This window comes from Ambystoma mexicanum, chromosome 12, assembly GCF_040938575.1.
Source record: "Ambystoma mexicanum isolate Mex_15411 chromosome 12, UKY_AmexF1_1, whole genome shotgun sequence".
NCBI classification, from domain to species: Eukaryota; Metazoa; Chordata; class Amphibia; order Caudata; family Ambystomatidae; genus Ambystoma; species Ambystoma mexicanum.
This window is the reverse complement of record NC_090936.1, coordinates 1,206,321,442-1,206,340,717: the sequence shown is the minus strand read 5'-3', so window position 1 is coordinate 1,206,340,717 and position 19,276 is coordinate 1,206,321,442. Positions and strand designations below refer to the sequence as shown.

The following is a 19,276-nucleotide window of genomic DNA, read 5'->3' as shown; positions in this document are numbered from 1 at the left end:
ATTATTTATGTAGTTGAGACTGTAATAGATTTTTGTAACATTGTTTGCTATTAGTAAGTATATAGTGTTTCAAGCAAGTAGACAGTTGAAACAAATTGTTGTCGGTCTAATTATTATAATTTAACCTGTGGTGGAGGTCTTCGGAAGACACCGCACCGAATATAAGGTAAGGGAGCGATGCCATGAAGCAAGTCACAAAACTCTACTCATTTCGAAATACTTTGGAATAAACTTTTAATAAAAAAATCTGACATTATAAAAATACACAACATAAAAAAGTATTATTTACATCTTTAAATTACAAAAGATACCATTTGTATAAAACCAAGCTGTAAAATATTTAGAAATGATATATTTCTATTTGAAGAGTCCAATGCTGTATAAAAAGAAATGGTCTTCTGCATGTCCTTGCAAATGCCTCTGACACATACATTCTTCTCAATTTCATAGCTCTGTTAGAGACATATGGTTTCTTCGTTCTTTTCTGTTAAAGTTCACATTTTGAGGTAGAAAGTCAAAATATTTCTTTGGCTCCATAAATATCTTGTATGTCTGTGCACTGCTATGTGTCAAAAACATAGCTTTGGTAGGTGGGAGTCCTATGGCTTTCGAATGCTTGCGTCGGGGGACACAAACTGCTGTCCCCCGTGGAAAGCGTCCGGGCGTCGTCGTCTTCTTCTTCGCTCGGCAAATCGGCAGAAGCCAGAGAGAGGTCACAGCGGACAATGGACGGGCAAATGGCGGGTTGCTTTGGGGGCGGGTGGGTCTCCACCTGAGGTCGCCACAGCGGCTTTCCAAATGTTCCTGAAGAAAAGAAAAGATAATAATATGAAAACTATGTTGATAATAAATGTACAATTTTATTTTTTATTTTTATTTATTTGATTTAGTTGTCATTACAACTTTTCAAATTAATTATTCAAGATATAAAACAAGATGTGTTATTTAAACAATGACATGACATGACAATGTACATTTCAATGATTGCTCATAGAAGATTTGAGGTGTTTTAAGGAAACAGACATACTCCTGTGCTGAAATAAGAAATGCATCTGTTTACAGTGAGGAAATGTTAATTGTGGACATGAAGGACACATTGAGGAAAACTAGGCAACCAAAATAATTTTTAATTACAGCAATGATGTAACAGTGTGTGTTTACTTGAGTGTGAATATGCTTTGAAGTGGTTGTGGTTGACCTTCATAGCACTTCACAAGCGTGTAAAATACTTTAGCAAATATATTTTCGATAATTAATATTAACTTCTGTTATCAAGGTTGAATTGTGGATGGGAAAAATACTTCAAATTCAAAAGGCGTGCACAAGAATGTGGACTCTGTCTAATTAAATGTGCCGTCGCGTACAGACACACGCGCGCGTGTGGTATTGGCGGGCTGACTAAATTGTGCCTCGATTTTAATTTTACGTTCAATGTCCATATTGCTGTGAAAGGCCCGAGCCTTTGTACATGCTACTGTTTTTGACATAATACTGTTTCTTAAAAAATATGTATTTATTTTATCGGTGTCTAACTACTCTCTGCAGGGCGTTCACACTTAAATCTTTTAACAAAAGCATAATGACCTTTTTCGTGCAACATGATACTATAACCATGGCTTGTGTCTATTTGATAGTTTAGACATGGTAAGATTAAATTGAAAATGATTATACTTTTGAAGAAAGCAGTTTTGTTTGTGGCCAGCAACCCTTTAAAGTCTGAGTTCCTCTCTAAACTCGTTCAAGGCCTGGCTGCCTTGCTTCCTGCAAGACAAGGTGAAGTGCGGAGTCGCAGAAGGAGTGGGATCCCGCCTAAATCCCTTAATTTCCTGCTCTTCTCCTGTTCCACAGATCTTGGGCCCGTCTTTCCGCGCCTTAGTCTGTTGCAGGATCCATTAATGGGGGCTGCTTCAGACAGTGCCCTGGACCACCAGCACCTGCTCCTAGAAATAAACAGCAGATGGAGCCTTCAAAAGGAAGGGCTCCTGTGCAGAGGTGCGGTGTTGGAACCTAATAGTAACATGTCAACTTGTTGCTTTACGATAAATAGATATATTTGAATGTCGTTTTCCTTCAGTATAATCCTAGTGCAGAAAAACAACAAATTCAACTCAACTCCTCCCATACAGCATTCTCACTACGCGGCCTACACGGTTGCATCGATTAACGCTATAAGGAAACACCAGCTGCTATAGCAAGCGATGACGCTGTCATCTAACCCTGCAAACCTACTGCATCATATCCAAGTAGCCTTGAGAAATGTACTCACCCTAAAAGGCTATGTTTAACTCACCGGGTCGAGTGAAGGTTCGACCATTGAGAAAGCATGCGGTCTACACGGTTGCATCGATTAACGCTATAAGGAAACACCAGCTGCTACAGCAAGCAATGACGCTGTCATCTAACCCTGCAAACCTACTGCATCATATCCAAGTAGCCTTGAGAAATGTACTCACCCTAAAAGGCTATGTTTAACTCACCGGGTCGAGTGAAGGTTCGACCACTGAGAAAGCATGATGCATGTCTGATAATTGGAGACAGGCCTTTCTTATGGGTTCCAAGCAGAGGGGTGGAGACGCGCATTTCAACTACCGTGGACCATGACCTAATTTGGGTCGGGGTACGCTGATAAATCTGATGTGGCAGTGTCCTGCTCTCTCCTTGCTTCCAACAGTCCTTGCAAATTCTCGATATGAGAGCACATGCTCTTAAGTGGATGTTGTTGTTGTGCTTGCGACATAATGTAAGTGGGATTGTATAGCACACCTCGGCCATTTTGGTAGCCTCCTTCTACGTAGCTAGACAAGATAGGAGAAGGGGGGCCGTGGGTGTCGGTGGGATAGCCTGATGTGAAATCTGCAGTATTGATAAGTGAAAGCTGAAGTACTCAGTGACAAAATGGTTATATGTGGTTCGTGGCATGGCACGTGGATATGTGTTTTATCCGTGAGGGAGAACTCAAGATCCATGTGCTATAATGAAACAATAAGACACAGAATAACATATGAGCTAAGACCTCTATTTCCCCTAAATACTATACATATACTTAGGTCTATCTGTGTTATTGAGAACTAAGGAGGAAAGGAGACTCTTCGGAAATGTCATTGATTTCTCTGCCATATTGGCACAGGTGAGCGGAGAAAGAAGGCGTTGGGGGCTAGAAGTCACACTGTAAGGTTATTCATAGATCACATGTAGCCACAGGTAAACATATCAATCTCAATGTTACTGCAAGCGCTTTGCAATGCTTGTGAGAATCGCGCGACAACGCAAGGGGATACTCACCCAAGAAGGTGCTACTTGATACCGCTGCGGGCAGCTCCTGATTTCGGTTGAGGTCTAGCAGGTCTGAGCTCAAGCCCAGGATTTTGACCCCTGTGTTTTCATTTTGTAGGTACACCGAGCTTAACATTCTGCTGCTCGGAGACTGTACCGCAGCACCACCCGGATTTTGGTCAAACGGGTCTTCGGGTGTTAACGTATAGGGACAGCATTCCATTTTCTTTAGGCACTCGGAATCGTAGGAATCGAAGCATATCGCCTTCTGGTCTGGGTTGAAACCTTAAATAAAAAATACAAAAACAGGCAATTCTATCAATCCTTCTGAAGATTAATAATATGCAAAATGTAGATAAATATACATCATTTTAAATCAACCCACCAGTATGACATGCTTCAGAGCCGTACGTTGTCCCTCTTGCGTAGACGTTCCCGATGGAATTCAGGTAACGGCATATCAGTGGATCGGTAACAGCATCTAAATCAGTATCGCTGCCGGTGTCCATGTGGCAAATACCTGAAAACCAACACAAAAACCAATCAATTTAACAACATCTTAAATCAGTTGTGCAAACTTTTAACATGTTTAGAATTTTCAACAAGCGGGCCAGTCTAGAGCGGTGCTAAACCACAAGCGAAAGATGGCATGTCACATGTGCCGTTCAACATTGGCCACAATATCCTACCGCAATGGTCTGAAAATGTTGGTTCTCTGGATGTTTTGGACTACAGCTCCCATCGGCTCTAGCAAGCAAAATTCACAGAGGAAGATGATGGGTGTCGTAGTCAAGAACATCTGTGTAGCCGCAGGTTGCAGACTTCTGTCCTACAATATGTGGCATTAGTGCGGCCCAAAGGTGGTATGGGGCATATGTGGTGAGAGGATTTATGCCACATTGCTCTTATAATACTCAATGCCATTCTGACTGTTGGCCACACCATTGTTATCAAGGGGACATTAAAAAAGCATTGCATTGTGTAGTAAAATGCGCTGGTCCCACAAATTGCCTTTGGTAAAAATGTCACGATTAAGCATAAGCCAGAAATACACAAAAAACCCTAATGTGGGTGGTGAAAATGACAGGAATTCCACCTTCCACTTCTGCATTTTTTTTAGCCTAGAATGTTCGCATTTTTCACAGTCAAAACAGGATTCTAGGGCCTAGAGTCTGTCAATTTCCCAACATTGTAAAATATCCATGCAGGCACATGACACGTGCTAGGATCTTTTGTGTCTTGTGATGGCGGTTTTGGCGTGTGGGATCTTTTGTGTTTTTTTATGGCGGTTTCGGCATGTGGGATCTTTTGTATTTTGTGATGGCGGTTTTGGCATGTGGGATCTTTTGTGTTTTTCTATGGCGGTTTTGGCATGTGGGATCTTTTGTGTTTTGTGATGGCGGTTTTGGCGTGTGGAATCCAATTTTGTCAATTTCACTCCGCCTGGTCATTTCACCCATTGCCAGACTGCGTATCGGCAATTATGTTTGATGTTTCATCAGCGTTTGGTCCATGACAGATGTTTCTATCAGTCATATCATTTGCCGGGGCTGACACAAAGGTGGATGCCATCTTGGATGGCCTCATTATGAGTTTGGCAGTGTAGTACATATTTAGCGTTAAAATTACTGCCAGATTCACAGCACCACCAAATTCAAGTGCTGGAGGTAAACCCTCCTCTTAAATGCCAACATATGGAGGAATTAGAAAAGGGCGGATATACCGCCGATGGCAATTCCTCAGAATCCCACCTAGAGTCCAGGGGACTCAGTGAATCGCGACTGGCACCACCCCAGAGACACCCAATAATATGGCCAGACTGAGTGGCGGTAATTGTAAGCAAGTTTAATCAAACTCATAGTGAATGACACTGATCTAATAAGTATTACTTTTTAAGTTTTTGAAAAAAAAAAAGAAATAAAACAAAGTCGGCTTAATTTGGATTAGTGGTGATCGGGGGCAGACAGATCTCCCCAGCTGGCATTACCCGTTTGAAACACCACTTATAATGCTGGGGCCTGTGTTGCAGCATTAGTCTGCTTGTTAGGGAGCAACACCTCCCCATCGCTGTATTGATTTGAGCCGTACAGTGGCTTTCCTGGGCTTTACCACCCATTTCTTTACCACAGATTCTCTTACTGGATTTATTTGCGAAACGTGGGGGAGGATACTCCCCGTAACCATGCATTAACCTCCAACCACACCTCTGGAAAACTAATAATATTCCTTACCCCATAATAGCAATCTTATTTCTTTTTAATTTAAATAATCAGTGATTTTCATTGTTCAATGTTCTGCATTGAGTAATATGTGCGGTGAACATCGAGCAAGAAAACGACTGATACCACCATACTTTGTACTGATCAAAGCATGTTGCTGGGCTTAGCAAGCAACATCGCGCAGACTAGATCATCCTACTAGTGCCAAAAAGTCTACACTGTTTTGGTGTCTGTGGTCGACGATCTGCCTAGAACATAGACCAGGGGGGCATTGGAGCCCTGATCCTTTTAGACCTCTCCGCTGCATTCAACACCATTGGCCACGCCATCGTGATCAATAGACTTTCTGCAGTGGGTTTCTCCGGCCTGGTCCTTCATTGGTTCCTTTCTTTTCTCTCGGACCACTGCCAATCCCTTTCTCTCTCTCCCTTCACCTCTCTTCCTTTGCCCATCACTTGCGGGGTACCTCAGGGTTCTGCACTTTCCCCTCTTCTTTTCTCTTTTCAATATATACACATACACCCCCTTGTTAAACTTATCCACTCATCTGGTTCACCTTGATCTGGCTCTCCCTTCCACCACTGAGCACTGTCGTTCCTGCCTTTCTGCAATCCATGCGTGGATGGGTAGCAACTGGCTCCGTCTTAATAGTGATAAGATGGAGGGTCTTGTGGTTGGTGACCCTCCCAACTGCTCGCCTTGGTCCTCAGCTTTCTAGCCGGCCGAACTTGGCCCTCTGCCATCACCTTCTGCAGTAGTGAAAGATCTTGGCATCAAACTGTAGGTGTCCCTGTCTAACCTTGCTCATGTGAACACAGTGTTCCAAGCTGTCCAGTCCAAACTTTGCATCCTGCACCAGGTCATCCCCTATTTCCCATCTCATCTCCGTCCTAGTGGTCTCTTCTCTCGTTTCGTGGTCTATGGATTGCTGCAACTCCCTCTATCCCGCCCAATCTGCCTACCTCCTCCAACAACTGCAAATATTGCAAAACTCTGCGGCTGGGGCTGCTCGTCTCTCCTCTGCCTCCACCATTCTTAGCGCCCTGCACTGGCTTCTAGTGCCTAAACGGGTGAAGTGTAAGGTACTCTGCTGGTTCATCGAGCCTTCTACAAGATTAGCCCAGAGTATCTGCATTCCAAATTCAAGCGGTACATTCCTTCCCGTCACATCCGATCTGCTTTTGCCTGCTGTATTTCTGTCCCCGGCTTTAAGCGCGGCCGCATGGGGAGCACTCTTTTTCAGTTGTTGCAACTCTACAGTGGAACACGTTACCCTTTTCGCTCCGCAGTATCTGTGATTATCTGCCCTTCCGGCGCGCGGTCAAAACCTTCCTGCTTCTCCGTCTGTGCCCTTTAGCACCGTGATGCCCCAGGTGCTGATAGTCCGCGCTTTACAAATGGCCGTAACATAACGTAACCTAACACAATCCCCCGAGCAGATACTAACGCGGAATGAGCACGAGGGGCTTCCCAGATGAAGCCATTTCCATATTCCCGTAAGAATCCCATACATGGCCTATTCAATCCTTGCCCACCTCCCTTGTCTGGAATCCACCCACCTCTGTGGCCTGTGAGTGGCAAAATCTTTGCAGAAGGGAGTTATGTGAATGGTGGCACCTCAACGGGTTCAGACCAACACATACTGAATTCACTTCCTCACCAGATCCGCTCAGTCTACAGCCAAGTGCCTCTGGAGGAAATTTGAAGAGAGCTTTATGGGGGAAATTCTTGCATAAAAAGGTGCACAATGCAGTGACTTGCCATGAATTGGGGCATGCTTTTCTGTTAAGCTGCCAAATTAATTAAGATTTAGCCATATCATTAGATCTAAATTTTACTTTTTCTGTTGTTTTTGCTTGACACCATTTTACCTCTGCAAACCGGTAAAGTGCCATGAGGCTGCAATGAGCAGCATGCAGTGCTTTACAAAAACACATATGCATCTATATGTCCCTATCTACATATCTATCTACCTATCTATCTACCTATCTATCTATCTACCCATCTACCTATCTATCTATGTGTGAATATGGTCCCTTAATCATCTACATATGTAGTGTGAGTACAGGATTTATAGAGGGCTAAACCTAGCAGGGAAGTAACAGAGCACTGTACTGTCATGTCGTCACCAAAGTTAAGGAGAACTGGGAAACAATGACTCCATCAAGTGACACCCATGCTGGACTGTCTCCACCAGCAACTGCGGACAAGGTTAGTGTTTGGCCTGTGCAAGAATCAGGGGAAAGTGTGACGACTCCCTCTTCAAAGCCAGAAAGCATCTGGCAACGGGGAACCAAGCACTTCAATCCCATACCAGTTCCCTGCGTAAGCTTTGCACCACTTGATGGGAAAATTGCGCTGATGCCAATGAAAGGATATTATCTTAGAGATTTGGGGTGTTCGGTGTACGTCGTCTACATTGGATGTAAGGTAGTCTGGCAATGAATAGGATTATATTTTCTAATGATAACATTCCGTGGCGCAATGCCACAAAAATAACAGGAACGGACACATTATAGTACGGTGGGAGCAGTAACAAAATGTGGTAAATGAATTACTACCATTTTCACCGCTTTGGAAAATGATTGGGTTAGAGGTAAATTGGAGGAAACACCTCCAGCACTAGAAAAATTGAGGAATTATCGGCAGGCGACTTTACCGCCAGGTGGGTATTCCTCCATTCACCAGGCGGTAACGATATTACATTTTGGTGGAATTAGCATGGATAATTCCGCCAAGCTCATAGTGAGGCCCAAAAGTGTTTTTTTGGTGAAAGAAATTCAAAACAATGTAAACATTGAACTTTGGCAAGTATCCCTAGAAAGAACCATGGCCGGGGGTCTTCACCCGTGGATTCAGAAGTTTGGACTCTGAACGGGCTTCAACATTTCTCAGACAAGGTACCGGCGCTGTAAGACTACTACAGTGGAGATTGGCGCAGTATAAAGGCTTGCTATCATACCGTAATTTAACAAACTATATCATGAGGTCAACATGAAGCATCAGGAGGACTTTTTTCTAGGATTTTAAGGTGGCTCAGGATACAGGTGAATGAGAACAGAATACAGGAATTATATTAAAATGGCGGCTAATTAGCTCTCATACCGGACGATGCAATAAAAGGCGAGCGACAGACACAGCTTTATCACAGAAGCCAGGCAAAATGCCGAAATACTTCTTCAACGTAAATGTCTGCTTGTTTGTGAACCTACCATCACTATCTCTCTGCTGCAGGATGTAGCCACCGATCGCTGATGTTATAAAATGATGATGGCTGCCGTTTTCCGACGAGCTGTAGCCATCTTGGCGCTCGGCCAATGTCCCCTGCGAGGATAAGTAGCTGGGAATGTCTGCAGGCAGGTTGGTCTCGTCTAGAATGACAGGTACAAAGAAATAGGATGAGTAGGTGTGCGACACTTGCGGCCGGCTTCGTAGAGGTGCTCTTGTCATTGGAAGCCCTTAATCTTTTCTAAATTTGTTAACAGGTTTTGGCATTTTTTTCATTCTCTCTGAAAGTTCTCATGTTTGGCTTAAAAACAAGACTATTATCCACTATATAGACTTTGCAGTTAGATCTTCATTTGCAAAAAGATATAATCCATTTTTTAGGGTGTGGGAGATTGGCGAGTACTATTGCTAAGTTCATATGCATCTTCTAAAATTCACTTTATAAATTACATCTGTGTACATACTGGCCATCAAACATGTGCTGATATTTTACTGGAGTTGTGCTGTGTCTGTGCCATGTTGAACTAACTTAGCTGCGTCAGCACAAATGGCATAGCGGGTGGTCTTCTGGGCATGGCTAACTCGGAGCACAGAATTGTTTTGGCATACTAACCAAAATGTTCTGGCACAGCTCCAGAACACTACAGAGCAGCCCGAAATGAACACAGGTCATTACAATGTTTTTAGTGGTCACATTTAGTGCCCAGTTTAGGTTTACACACCTGTGTTGGTGACGCTGCAGTCTTCATTCCTCCTTCTTGTGTGGTATATGATGACCACCCACACCAGCGACGTGCCGACCACACAGCAAACCACTGCTATAATCACGATGCCAACGGTGGCCCAGCCGTCATCTTCCAAAGACGGGGAAGCGTTGGAAGGGGAGTCGCACGTGGGAGTCGGGATCACGTTGACGCGTATGTTGCCCCTCTCCGTTCCGAGAGTGTTGGACATTTCGCACGTGTATTTCCCAGCATCCTCAATGTCGGAGTCCACAATAATCAGCAGCTGATTGGATGCAGCGAAGAAATGCCTCTCGGTCACGACTAGCGGGCTGTCGTCCTTGGTCCAGTTCAGTTTTGGCGGGGGACTCCCACCCGCAATGCATTGCAAAACGGCGGTTTCTCCTTTTGTCACGGTACGGTCCACCAATGGCCGTAGAAATGATGGCGTTTCTGGGGAAGGGACAAATCGAGTGAAATACTGTTAATTGCTACTGACTTACAGCACTGTAAACTCTGCATGACTTATTCTAAATCACATTACAATTTGCATTTATAGTAATTTCATTTTGCACTAAACCTCAGGCCTTCTGTTTCATGTTACAGGAAAAGCCACCTTCTAACATCTGGCTTCTGTCCCTTCATTAAATGGATATATACCAGTGGTTCCCGAGGGGCAGGAACAGGAACAATCCTTGAAAATGCACGCTCGGTCAAAACAATTACATCAAGAAACAGTTTTGACAGTTACGTCCTCCATAAAACAAACTAATTTTGTATTCAGATACCCCCCCCCTAAGAAGGGCCAACTTCACAAGTTTCCCAATCCCACGCGTGAGAAAGTCATCCAGTCCTGTTTTTTTTCTGGAATGTTGTGACTTTTAGTTATGTCTTTGCCATTTTATATGCAGGACTAGAAATCCCAGAATTCCAACAAAATAATTGACTGGATGATTTTCTTGTACATGCCTACAAGGCAAAAAAATATCACATTTCATAACTCCTGGATCTACATTATAAAAACGAATCCCAAAAACTCGAATTACAAAATTACGAAGCCCACTTGTACGCATTTTGTAATTTGAGTTTTGGCGATTTTGTTGGCCATGTGATGTATGTGGGTGACACTCCCACAACCCCTGCATCCCATAATACTGAACTAAGGGAGCGGGGGACTCCCCCACAACCTATGTCCCCTTGTTAGGTATTATGTACTTCGATTTTTTTTTTACCCAGTCGAATGCACAATAAACATGCATTCAACCTTTTTTTTCAAAATTTTGGGGTAAACCCAAGTAATACTACATTAATAAGTTGTTTAAAGCAGAAAAAGCTGTAATTGGATTTTGTACAACAGAAAGGTAGCACAGCGCTAACCTGCTAACAAGCATGTACCTTACCTAGTACTGTAAGCGTTGCGTTCGCTGAAATGGTCCCTGCGCTGTTTTGAGCCGTACAGCTGTAGATACCAACGTCCTCAATCTTGACGTCTACGATGAAGAAGACGTCATCTTCTGGCATCACGTGCATGCGTCTCTCGCGGGCGGCAGGGAAATCTGTGCCTCCGTTTTTCTGCCATGCAATCTGCGGCGGCGGGTGTCCGATGGCAGCACATTCTAATCGGGCCATGGACCCTGCACGGATGGTGAGGTCCATAGGCATTTTGGTGAATGATGGAAGCACTGCAGAAAAAAAAGCAGGATGAATTAATACAGCCTTCACTAAAAGCAACAACTACTTGCAAAAATCTGCAGTCATTTCTCCAGGGTGCCAATTCCTACTTTGACCTTCATCAGGGCTCGTTTTCCTACATGCATTTACTAGATTCTGATCTGGAAAAGGGGAACGATTCCCCACAGCAATCTACTTAACACCTTCCTGCTCCATAGGGGACAGGCACAAAGTGTGGTTATATAAACTTCCCCTGAGGTATTCCCACTTTTTCACCATAAATAATTCCAAGAAAAAGGTTCTGAAAACCAGAGGCATAGCCAGGATTGTCTAACAAGTGGGGCCTGAAGCTTATGTAGTTGGACCCACCGCAGTGACATTCACATCTGTAAATGGCCACACAGCACTGCTGAGTGGGCATTTACACATTTTGGGTGGGCCTGGCCTGCTCACCTACCCCGTCTACGTCTCTGTAGAAAACCAGAAATTGAGAGCGGCACGGGTGAAGTGTTCAGCTCTGCCATGGGTGAAGTGTTCGCCTGCCATGAGTGTAGTAGTCTGAACTTCGCAAGTTCTAACCCTGCTGCAGAGATGACGTTGCCCTTCATCCTGCCGAGGCCGATTAAACCAAGTACCATTCGAAAACATTATTATAGCAATGAGAACCTGGGGGTATCTAGCATAAAGCACTATATGTATTATTATTAACCTATAGGAATGGTCACTATAAGGGAGACCTTTGCTGCCAATTAAAATAATAAAAGCCGTGCACCTCCAACTAGTCTGGCTATTAGATATTAAGCAGCTTTGCCTTTAAATGCAATTTATCAGTGTCTTGGCAATGAAGCAATTGATCTTGTAAGTTTGAATTTTATTCAAAAGCAAGACCACCGGTTTATTCGGTTTCTGTTGTTAAATGCCTGTGTCGTGGGACCTTCCTAAACTGAAGTGCCAAGAGAAAAACTGCTGCACCTGGGTGGAATGTTGGTAGACCCTGGTCGTTTCTGCCTGCATTTCCAGCCACCTGATTGGCCGAGTACCCTTATACGGTGCCCAATTTAATGCTATCCAATTTTTCAGCCACAGAGAGAGGATTCAAATCGGCCCTGCTGGGATTTGAACTTGCAAGCTGCAGGAAGACCGGATGACGGCAGGCCTGAGACGAGCAGTCAAGTATATGAACCATCTTCCCAGCTCTCTGACATGCACTTATTTATTTATTTAAATTTTTACTTCGCGCCACTCACCCGTGGGTCTGAGGGCGCACATAAAAAAGACACACAAAAGGTTAGGTCAGAAAAGATCAGATAGAGGAGGTTGTGTTATGCCATGTTAAAAAGGTGCATCTTGATTTTTTTCTTTAAATCTTTAAGGGAAGTTATCTTTACAGGTTAGGTGGGAGTGCATTCCATGCCTGGGGGGCCTGAACATCAAATGATGTGCTACCAAACCCTTTCAGTTTGAATTTAGGTTGCTGGAGGGTAGCTTCCTGATTATATAGCATTGGTGCACAGTACATAAATTCGAACAATGAACAGGTAGGGACGGCGGCAAAATGATGCTAGAAAAAGAGCGAGGGGTATAGGAAGAGCGTTTACTTACTGTTTACAGTCAGCTTGCTTTTGACGGAGTAGGAGGAGCCAAAGTGATTGGAAATGACACACTGGTATTTCCCTTCGCTGCTGAAATCGACCTCGCGCATACGTAGGATGGTGGTGTACTCCATCACTTCGCCGCCTTGTGCCCGGAGGTGCGCGTAGTTCTCCATTTCTGCATCTTGGAGCAGCTCGTTGTCCTTTTTCCAGGCAAAGGTCATAGGAGAGTCGCTGCTACTAGCCGCCGAGCAGATGAAACTCACGTTGGATCCTTTAATGGCCGATTGCGTCTCGGGCTGGACCGTGATCTGAGGTTTGGGGAAGTCATCTACCCGGATGGGGAATAACAGGAGAGGTTAGTGGCTGGGCACATTGCGCCAATCGCTTGTTATGTAGTTCATGGCAGTACCCCAGTAAATTAATATATAACTAAATCAGAACAGATGACAGTTGTTGCAAGAATGCATATGTTCACTGTTCATCATTTAGAAACAATTTGATCACAAATCAAGACAGCAGATTTTTGATGATTTGCTGATGAGAATCGCAGCTCATATAATCAGATCCTACTCAACATCCCATCATCCCTATTTGTTTTATATGAAAGCCAAAATGAGCGGTGTTGCAAAATTGTTAGCCAAATCAAAAATATACTAGTAATTCCCAAAAATAGGCACTAGTTAATTTAATTTAGTCTAAGCAACTTAAACTTTACACATATCAAACATAAAATACAAAGGAAACAAACAATATCTATATATACATAGGTCATGAATATTAAAACAACATTAAAAACCTTTCAATATCAATCCATAAACATCACAAAAGTTTTAATTTGTTAAGAAATAAATGTTGCCTATACAGGTTTGCTTGCAATTATCCGCTCTAAATATTCTGCCATATGCAATCAGGTTATCAGCTATCGAAAGTAGTGTAATTGCTACTTTGTCAAGCTTTCATAACAAAGGACCTAGTCTGGATTCTATCTTTATCCATGTGTAAAAATAGGCACTAATATTAAAGGTTTGTAAGGTAGAAAGTTGTACTTACCACACACAAAATCTTCTGGTTTGACATCAAAAACACTTTTCCCTTTCAGCAGCTGGGGGTGGGCACAGCTAGTGTTTACGAAGGCCTGGAAGTTATTCTCCAGCACCCACTGTGGCAGCCATTTCAACTGGCAGTCACACAAGAGGCTCGACGTGTTCAAGTGCCTGGAGTGAGGAAGGGGCATACAAATGGTTAAACATCTCTTCTGCAGAAGCACAAAAACAAGTCATCAGAGGCAGGCAGTAATGCAAGCGGACAGGTCCTACACATCCCTGCTTCCTGTGTGGAATGGGAACTGTTATGTTATGTTTTTTGGCATTTATATAGCACTCTATATATCATTGGTAGGACCTCAAAGCACTGGTAGGTTGAAGGGCCTAGGGGTCCGTAATACAGGTCAGTTGAGAGAGTAGGGAGCCGAAGGATGCTTGGGTGCACTGTTCCACGTATTCAGTACCAACATGCACTTGCAAGGATGCCCTTCACTTTTACCTTCAGATCTATCTGTGGTAGCCTACCGATCTTGCGTGGCAATCTGCCACCCTATCACTTTGACCATGTGCTGATTCAGAGAAGGTATGGATGATGGTGAGGGCACTGCCCAGGAATACGTTCAGTGGAATTTAAAAATGGGTTCTACACATTACACAGAGGATAAAAGCAGCCTGTGATATCTAACAGGGAATGATAAGGTACAATCGTTTGGCTCGTAGGGCCACTCAAAACCGTGGCCCTCATTACGCGTTTGGTGGTATTTCAGTGGTAAATCTGCCAAATGGAATTACCGTTACTGCCTCTTGGTCTGACGGATTTACCGCCAGATTACAAGTGGTGGTACGGAGGCGGTGTCAGCCCCCATTTTTTGGAACCCGTAGGATGCCATGGGGATTTCGGCTATATTACCGGCAGCGGTAATTCCACCAATTTTTCAGTGGAAAGTTGGAGGATTAACCTCCTGCATGATGCTTGAGGTAAATCCAGGGAAAGTGGCAGTAGTTCCATTACCACCAGCTTTTTAATACTCCGCCATACTCGTAATGCCATATGCCTTTTTATAACCAACCATGCCATTTATAAGAAAAAGACATGACGGGAGAGCCTTCACACCCAGTGTGACGGCAATGCTCCCCCTCCCCAACTACATGGAGGGTGGCGAGCAACAGAAGTGCAGCACTTGCAGAGGTTTCAGACTGAGATGACTGCATGCACACTTCTTTTTAGCGTTACGCTATACGTTTGATCGCCTCCAGGCACTTTCATGCAAGGCACAAATTGTCTAGCTTGTTTATAGAGTTCCCATCCAATGTTTAGTCTGTTTTTAAAGGAACTAAGAAAGAGGGCTGGAAATCGATTTGCCCAAAAACACAACCAGTTTTGATCAGATAAAGACACAGTTATTAAAACCCGTGTCGACATGATCTATAGCCGGCTGCCTACCCACCAAGCCACGCCTGGAACACATTTGACCGGTCATTCAACACAAGAGAGCGAGGAAACACGAGCAATCACTAGGACACAACTTACAACTCTTGGAGTTTCTTCAGCTGGGAAAAAGCGTTGCCTTGCACTGACATGATGGCGTTATCGGTCAGGTCGCTAAGAAAGTAAAAAGAAAGGGTGTTATAAACAGTTTTCTGTCTCGTGATCCCCCTAACCCCCACCCGACTTTGTGGCAGTATACCATCCAAACTGTAATCCAAGTCGTTGCACATTAACCATTTCCTTTCTTCCAAGCACAAAATGTCGCCTTCCATGGGACCCGCACTGAAAAGGATTCCCCCTTTTTATGGGCTGTATTGTAGTCCTGCGTTGCCCTCCCCCTCCCCCCGCCGCCCCTCTAGAGCCAGGCTCAGAAGCCTTTGCAGAGCAGCTTTGTTGGCTTACAACTGTTGGGGTCTTTGTGCGCCTATGCAGGCCCTCAGTGTGAAGCGGGGAAGCGGCTTGAAAAGTCATTTGCTCTTCAGGGCTTAGTGCCCATGGCTGAAAGGGGGCCTGAATGGAGCTTGGCCCATTGTCCCGCGGAGGCTTAATTACCCTTCCTGCAGCTGCGCTCCCCACTGTGCTTTGGTGTTCAGCTTCATGCCCTGTTGTTTATAATGACCATTGCTTGGAGACTAGCACATACCGTCGTGGTCCTGTGCTGCCAAACCCATGTTTTGAATTTTTTTTATTTTAACTCAAGTTTGAGGAGTGCAGAAAGCTGAATAAAAACGCATTTTGCATAATTTCTACTACTTCTGGAAGAGTAAATTTAGCAGACAAATCTGCTCCAGTCTATTTTATTTGAGGAAGTTTTCACCCGGCTAAACAAGGGGCATTGCAGTGCTGCCCAGATTCTGATCTTCTCGTTTTACAGGCTAAATAAACACAACAGGTTTTGGCCACAGATGTATAATGGTCCTTGCTCTATAAAACGTTGTCATCCTAATAGTCACTTGTTCTGATAAGGCAGTTACCGCGACAGATTTGTCAGTATTTTAGAGATGTAAACATCAGGTGTTACTGCTACCCAACTAAATAGTACATGTTTTTTTTAACCACGCGGGTCATATACAGACGGCAGCAGCAAGCGCTTAACTCAATTAGCTATCTGATCAACAAAGTGGTGCAATCCATGTTTGCACTTCTCTTCAGATACCAAAACAATCTGCATAAGAGCTCCTAAATTATGTTTTGGTACAAATAGTTTGCACAGTTTTCAAATTAATCAGAAAGAAAAATAAATGAAACATCAAAGCACTTCTTCCCTTTTCTGAATTGCCAAATACATGTTATTTCACTTACAGGTGTTCCAATGCGTCCAAGCCGGAGAACGCCTTCTTGGTAATGGACCGGATTCGGTTTCCTTGGAGCTTTCTAGGGAAATAAACAGAGACAATAAAAAAAAGAGGAATTTGGAGGACGAATTTCACAAATATCAACTAGCTCAAAGTCTCAATTTCTACCACAAATGAACCACTCATCTCTGTAGTTAAAAGGGGTTCCTTTGTGGGTTTTGGGATGCTGTGACCTGGCTACTGGGCCTAGGGCCCTACCTCCATGAAAGCCTTCCATTAGCAGTAGGCATCTCCACTGGGCGATGAATGTCCCCCATGACCAAAGCCACTGAGGGGTTAAATTAAAAGATCCCGCAGTCACCAGATTGTCTTTGAGACTGGTGAATCCATCTACTTTATCCACAGAGAAAACACCATGGCAATTACTGTTGTCAGATTTGTTCAAGACTTGTCTTTGCTGAAATGCCCTATATTGCAGAAGGTGGACTTTCGCTTGAGTAACTGTAACCCCTAGTGGACTAAATGACAAACAGTCACAGACTGATTAAACAAAGAGACTTCTAGCTGCTGTACGCAAAGTTTGAATGAAGCAGCCATTCACATGATGTGTTCTGGACGCTGGCCAATCGCCTGCAATGGTTGGGTGACTTTGTAATGGATCACATACTTTTGGAGACAAGTACATTTCATTGCCTCCAAGGAATGCACATCTTGCTAACCTCCACGCTGCACCGGTGCCACGATACCAACCACTCAATGTTGTGAACATGGTGTTGTGCTTTTCCATTGCGGGGAGAAATGTGTACTTGGGTAGACGGCTCGGCATTTCAATTTCAATATGTGTTTATAAAGTACAATGAGGACAATATGTTATGTTACATCTCAAAGTATGCGTATTACAAGGCACAAATCAGTGTTAAAAAGTGTTTTAAAAGTATCCCATATTCCAATTAGCTATTAAATTCTGCAAAATGTCATCATATCAGACAAGCAAAAGAGCAACAAACCTACCCGTCCAATGTTTACATTTAGTAGAAATGACCTTTTGCACCTAACACATGCAACAAAACAGGAAAAAGCAATCTTTACACAAAATGACTCTCAAAACACCAGGCAGGGACACAGACATAGACTTACAGTCGCTTAAGTCTTTCGAGTCCGCAAAATGCGCCGTTCATGTCTTCGATAGTCCATGAGATTTCGTTGGCTTGGAGATCCCTGTTCGGAGAAAAAAAAACAAGATTTGTTTTTCACCGTTCAGTCAAAGGGAAATCGACACATCCGACCGACCAATCAAGCAAAAGAAGATGTGAAATAACAAAATCACCTAATTGTTTTTCGATAGATAATGGGTTTTGACTTCGCTAAGTGGAAATGCAGCAAAAAGCTCCCAACCAACTCACTGCAGCTCTATCACCACATTTGGTTACTGGCCTGTTTACTGCATTATTTTTTGCTGAATTTTTTAGGGGGTCCCGGGTTAAGGGTATAGTCTTAAATTGATTTTAAATTCTTGGGTTGAGCGGGTGGGGTAGGGGGGTGTAGAACAAGGGTTTGGGGTATGCCCCCATTAAAAATGCTTGCATGCAATGCAGCGAAAGAGCCACTGCGGTGAGTTGGACCAGATCTGCAGCTAAGGACGATATTCATCAATTCTGGCACTACATAAAAACAAAAGGCGTCCTCGGCAGCACACCACCTATGCCACGAGTTAGTGGTGCATCCAGCCATGCAGTAATCCCTCGCTCAAAGGAAGGAGAAGAAATTAAAGGCTTGTCTCTCAGTCTTTCAGCAGCGGAAGAAAGGAGCAGTGTCCATCTTTAAAGGCCTGAGGCGTCCCGGACTCAATAGGCATCGTTCATGCACCTGCCCTTCGATGACCCTCGATGCGGATCAATGGCCTTCCTTTGATTGTGCACCTGCGGAAGACCCTTCTGCTGCACGCAACAATGTGCCTTGAAGGATATTGCTCTCCAAGCACAGCTCAACTCACCATCTTTAAGGGATTCTTTTTTTGAATAACTCCCAAGAAAAAGATGTTTTTATTATTATAGTTTATGGGAATTTTCGATGGCACCGTCGCACCATGGACACATGGCTTCTAATAAACAGAAAAGTACTGTATGAACTGGGAGTCCAGTCAGTTTACAAACCTGTGCCCATGAAAATATGCAAGCAATCCTAAATCATTTCCATAAAAAAAAAGTTTCCGTTCAGGTGCAATGTTTTTATTAAGACTACACTAGAGAGGTGCTCCCATGTGATGAACTAAAACCCTGTGAAAAAAAAAACATTTCTAGCAATGACACTGGTTTCTGCAGTTTTCGTTTTTTTAAATGTTATTACAACATAACCCCTGACGCTGCACTGCCCTTTCTGATTTCCCTCTACCCCCTCACATCCTTTAGTTTATGCGTTTCCCTCTTCTTCCTCCTCTGGGTTATTTTTCTCTCTGCACATAGCGCGCACCCGATTATTTTCTTGCCCCCAAGAGCAGTGAAAATTAAAAAAACTAATTTGGAAACAAAACTGGTAAACTGTGTTTCTAGTGCCTGATTCTAAGTTCCATGATGGAAAAACACTTTTATTATTTGCTCTATTTTCTGTACCTGCAGGAACATAAGTCACATAAAATGGAGCAAATAAGAAATGTGTTGTTCCATGACAGAACCTCATAGAACTCAGAATCAGGCCCTGTTAGTGCCAATTTTTCTTTTGCTGAGCTACTTTTTCCAGACAGC

The 19,276-nt window shown here is 43.6% G+C and overlaps 1 protein-coding gene across 1 annotated transcript in view; it reads right to left on the bottom strand.

Annotated features, from left to right (window-relative positions):
• Positions 1–217: 217 nt before the first annotated feature.
• Positions 218–19,276, bottom strand: part of LRIG3 (leucine rich repeats and immunoglobulin like domains 3) — a 61,128-nt gene continuing 42,069 nt past the window's right edge. Inside the window, exons 9-19 of the mRNA XM_069629861.1 lie at positions 17,673–17,753; positions 16,543–16,614; positions 15,283–15,354; positions 13,759–13,922; positions 12,716–13,036; positions 10,843–11,124; positions 9,443–9,895; positions 8,705–8,863; positions 3,659–3,793; positions 3,283–3,558; positions 218–804 (exon numbers count right to left, since the gene is read on the bottom strand). Coding sequence (XP_069485962.1) covers positions 563–804; positions 3,283–3,558; positions 3,659–3,793; positions 8,705–8,863; positions 9,443–9,895; positions 10,843–11,124; positions 12,716–13,036; positions 13,759–13,922; positions 15,283–15,354; positions 16,543–16,614; positions 17,673–17,753 — 2,257 coding nt within the window. The 3' untranslated portion in view covers positions 218–562. The remainder of the gene's footprint in view (positions 805–3,282; positions 3,559–3,658; positions 3,794–8,704; positions 8,864–9,442; positions 9,896–10,842; positions 11,125–12,715; positions 13,037–13,758; positions 13,923–15,282; positions 15,355–16,542; positions 16,615–17,672; positions 17,754–19,276) is intronic.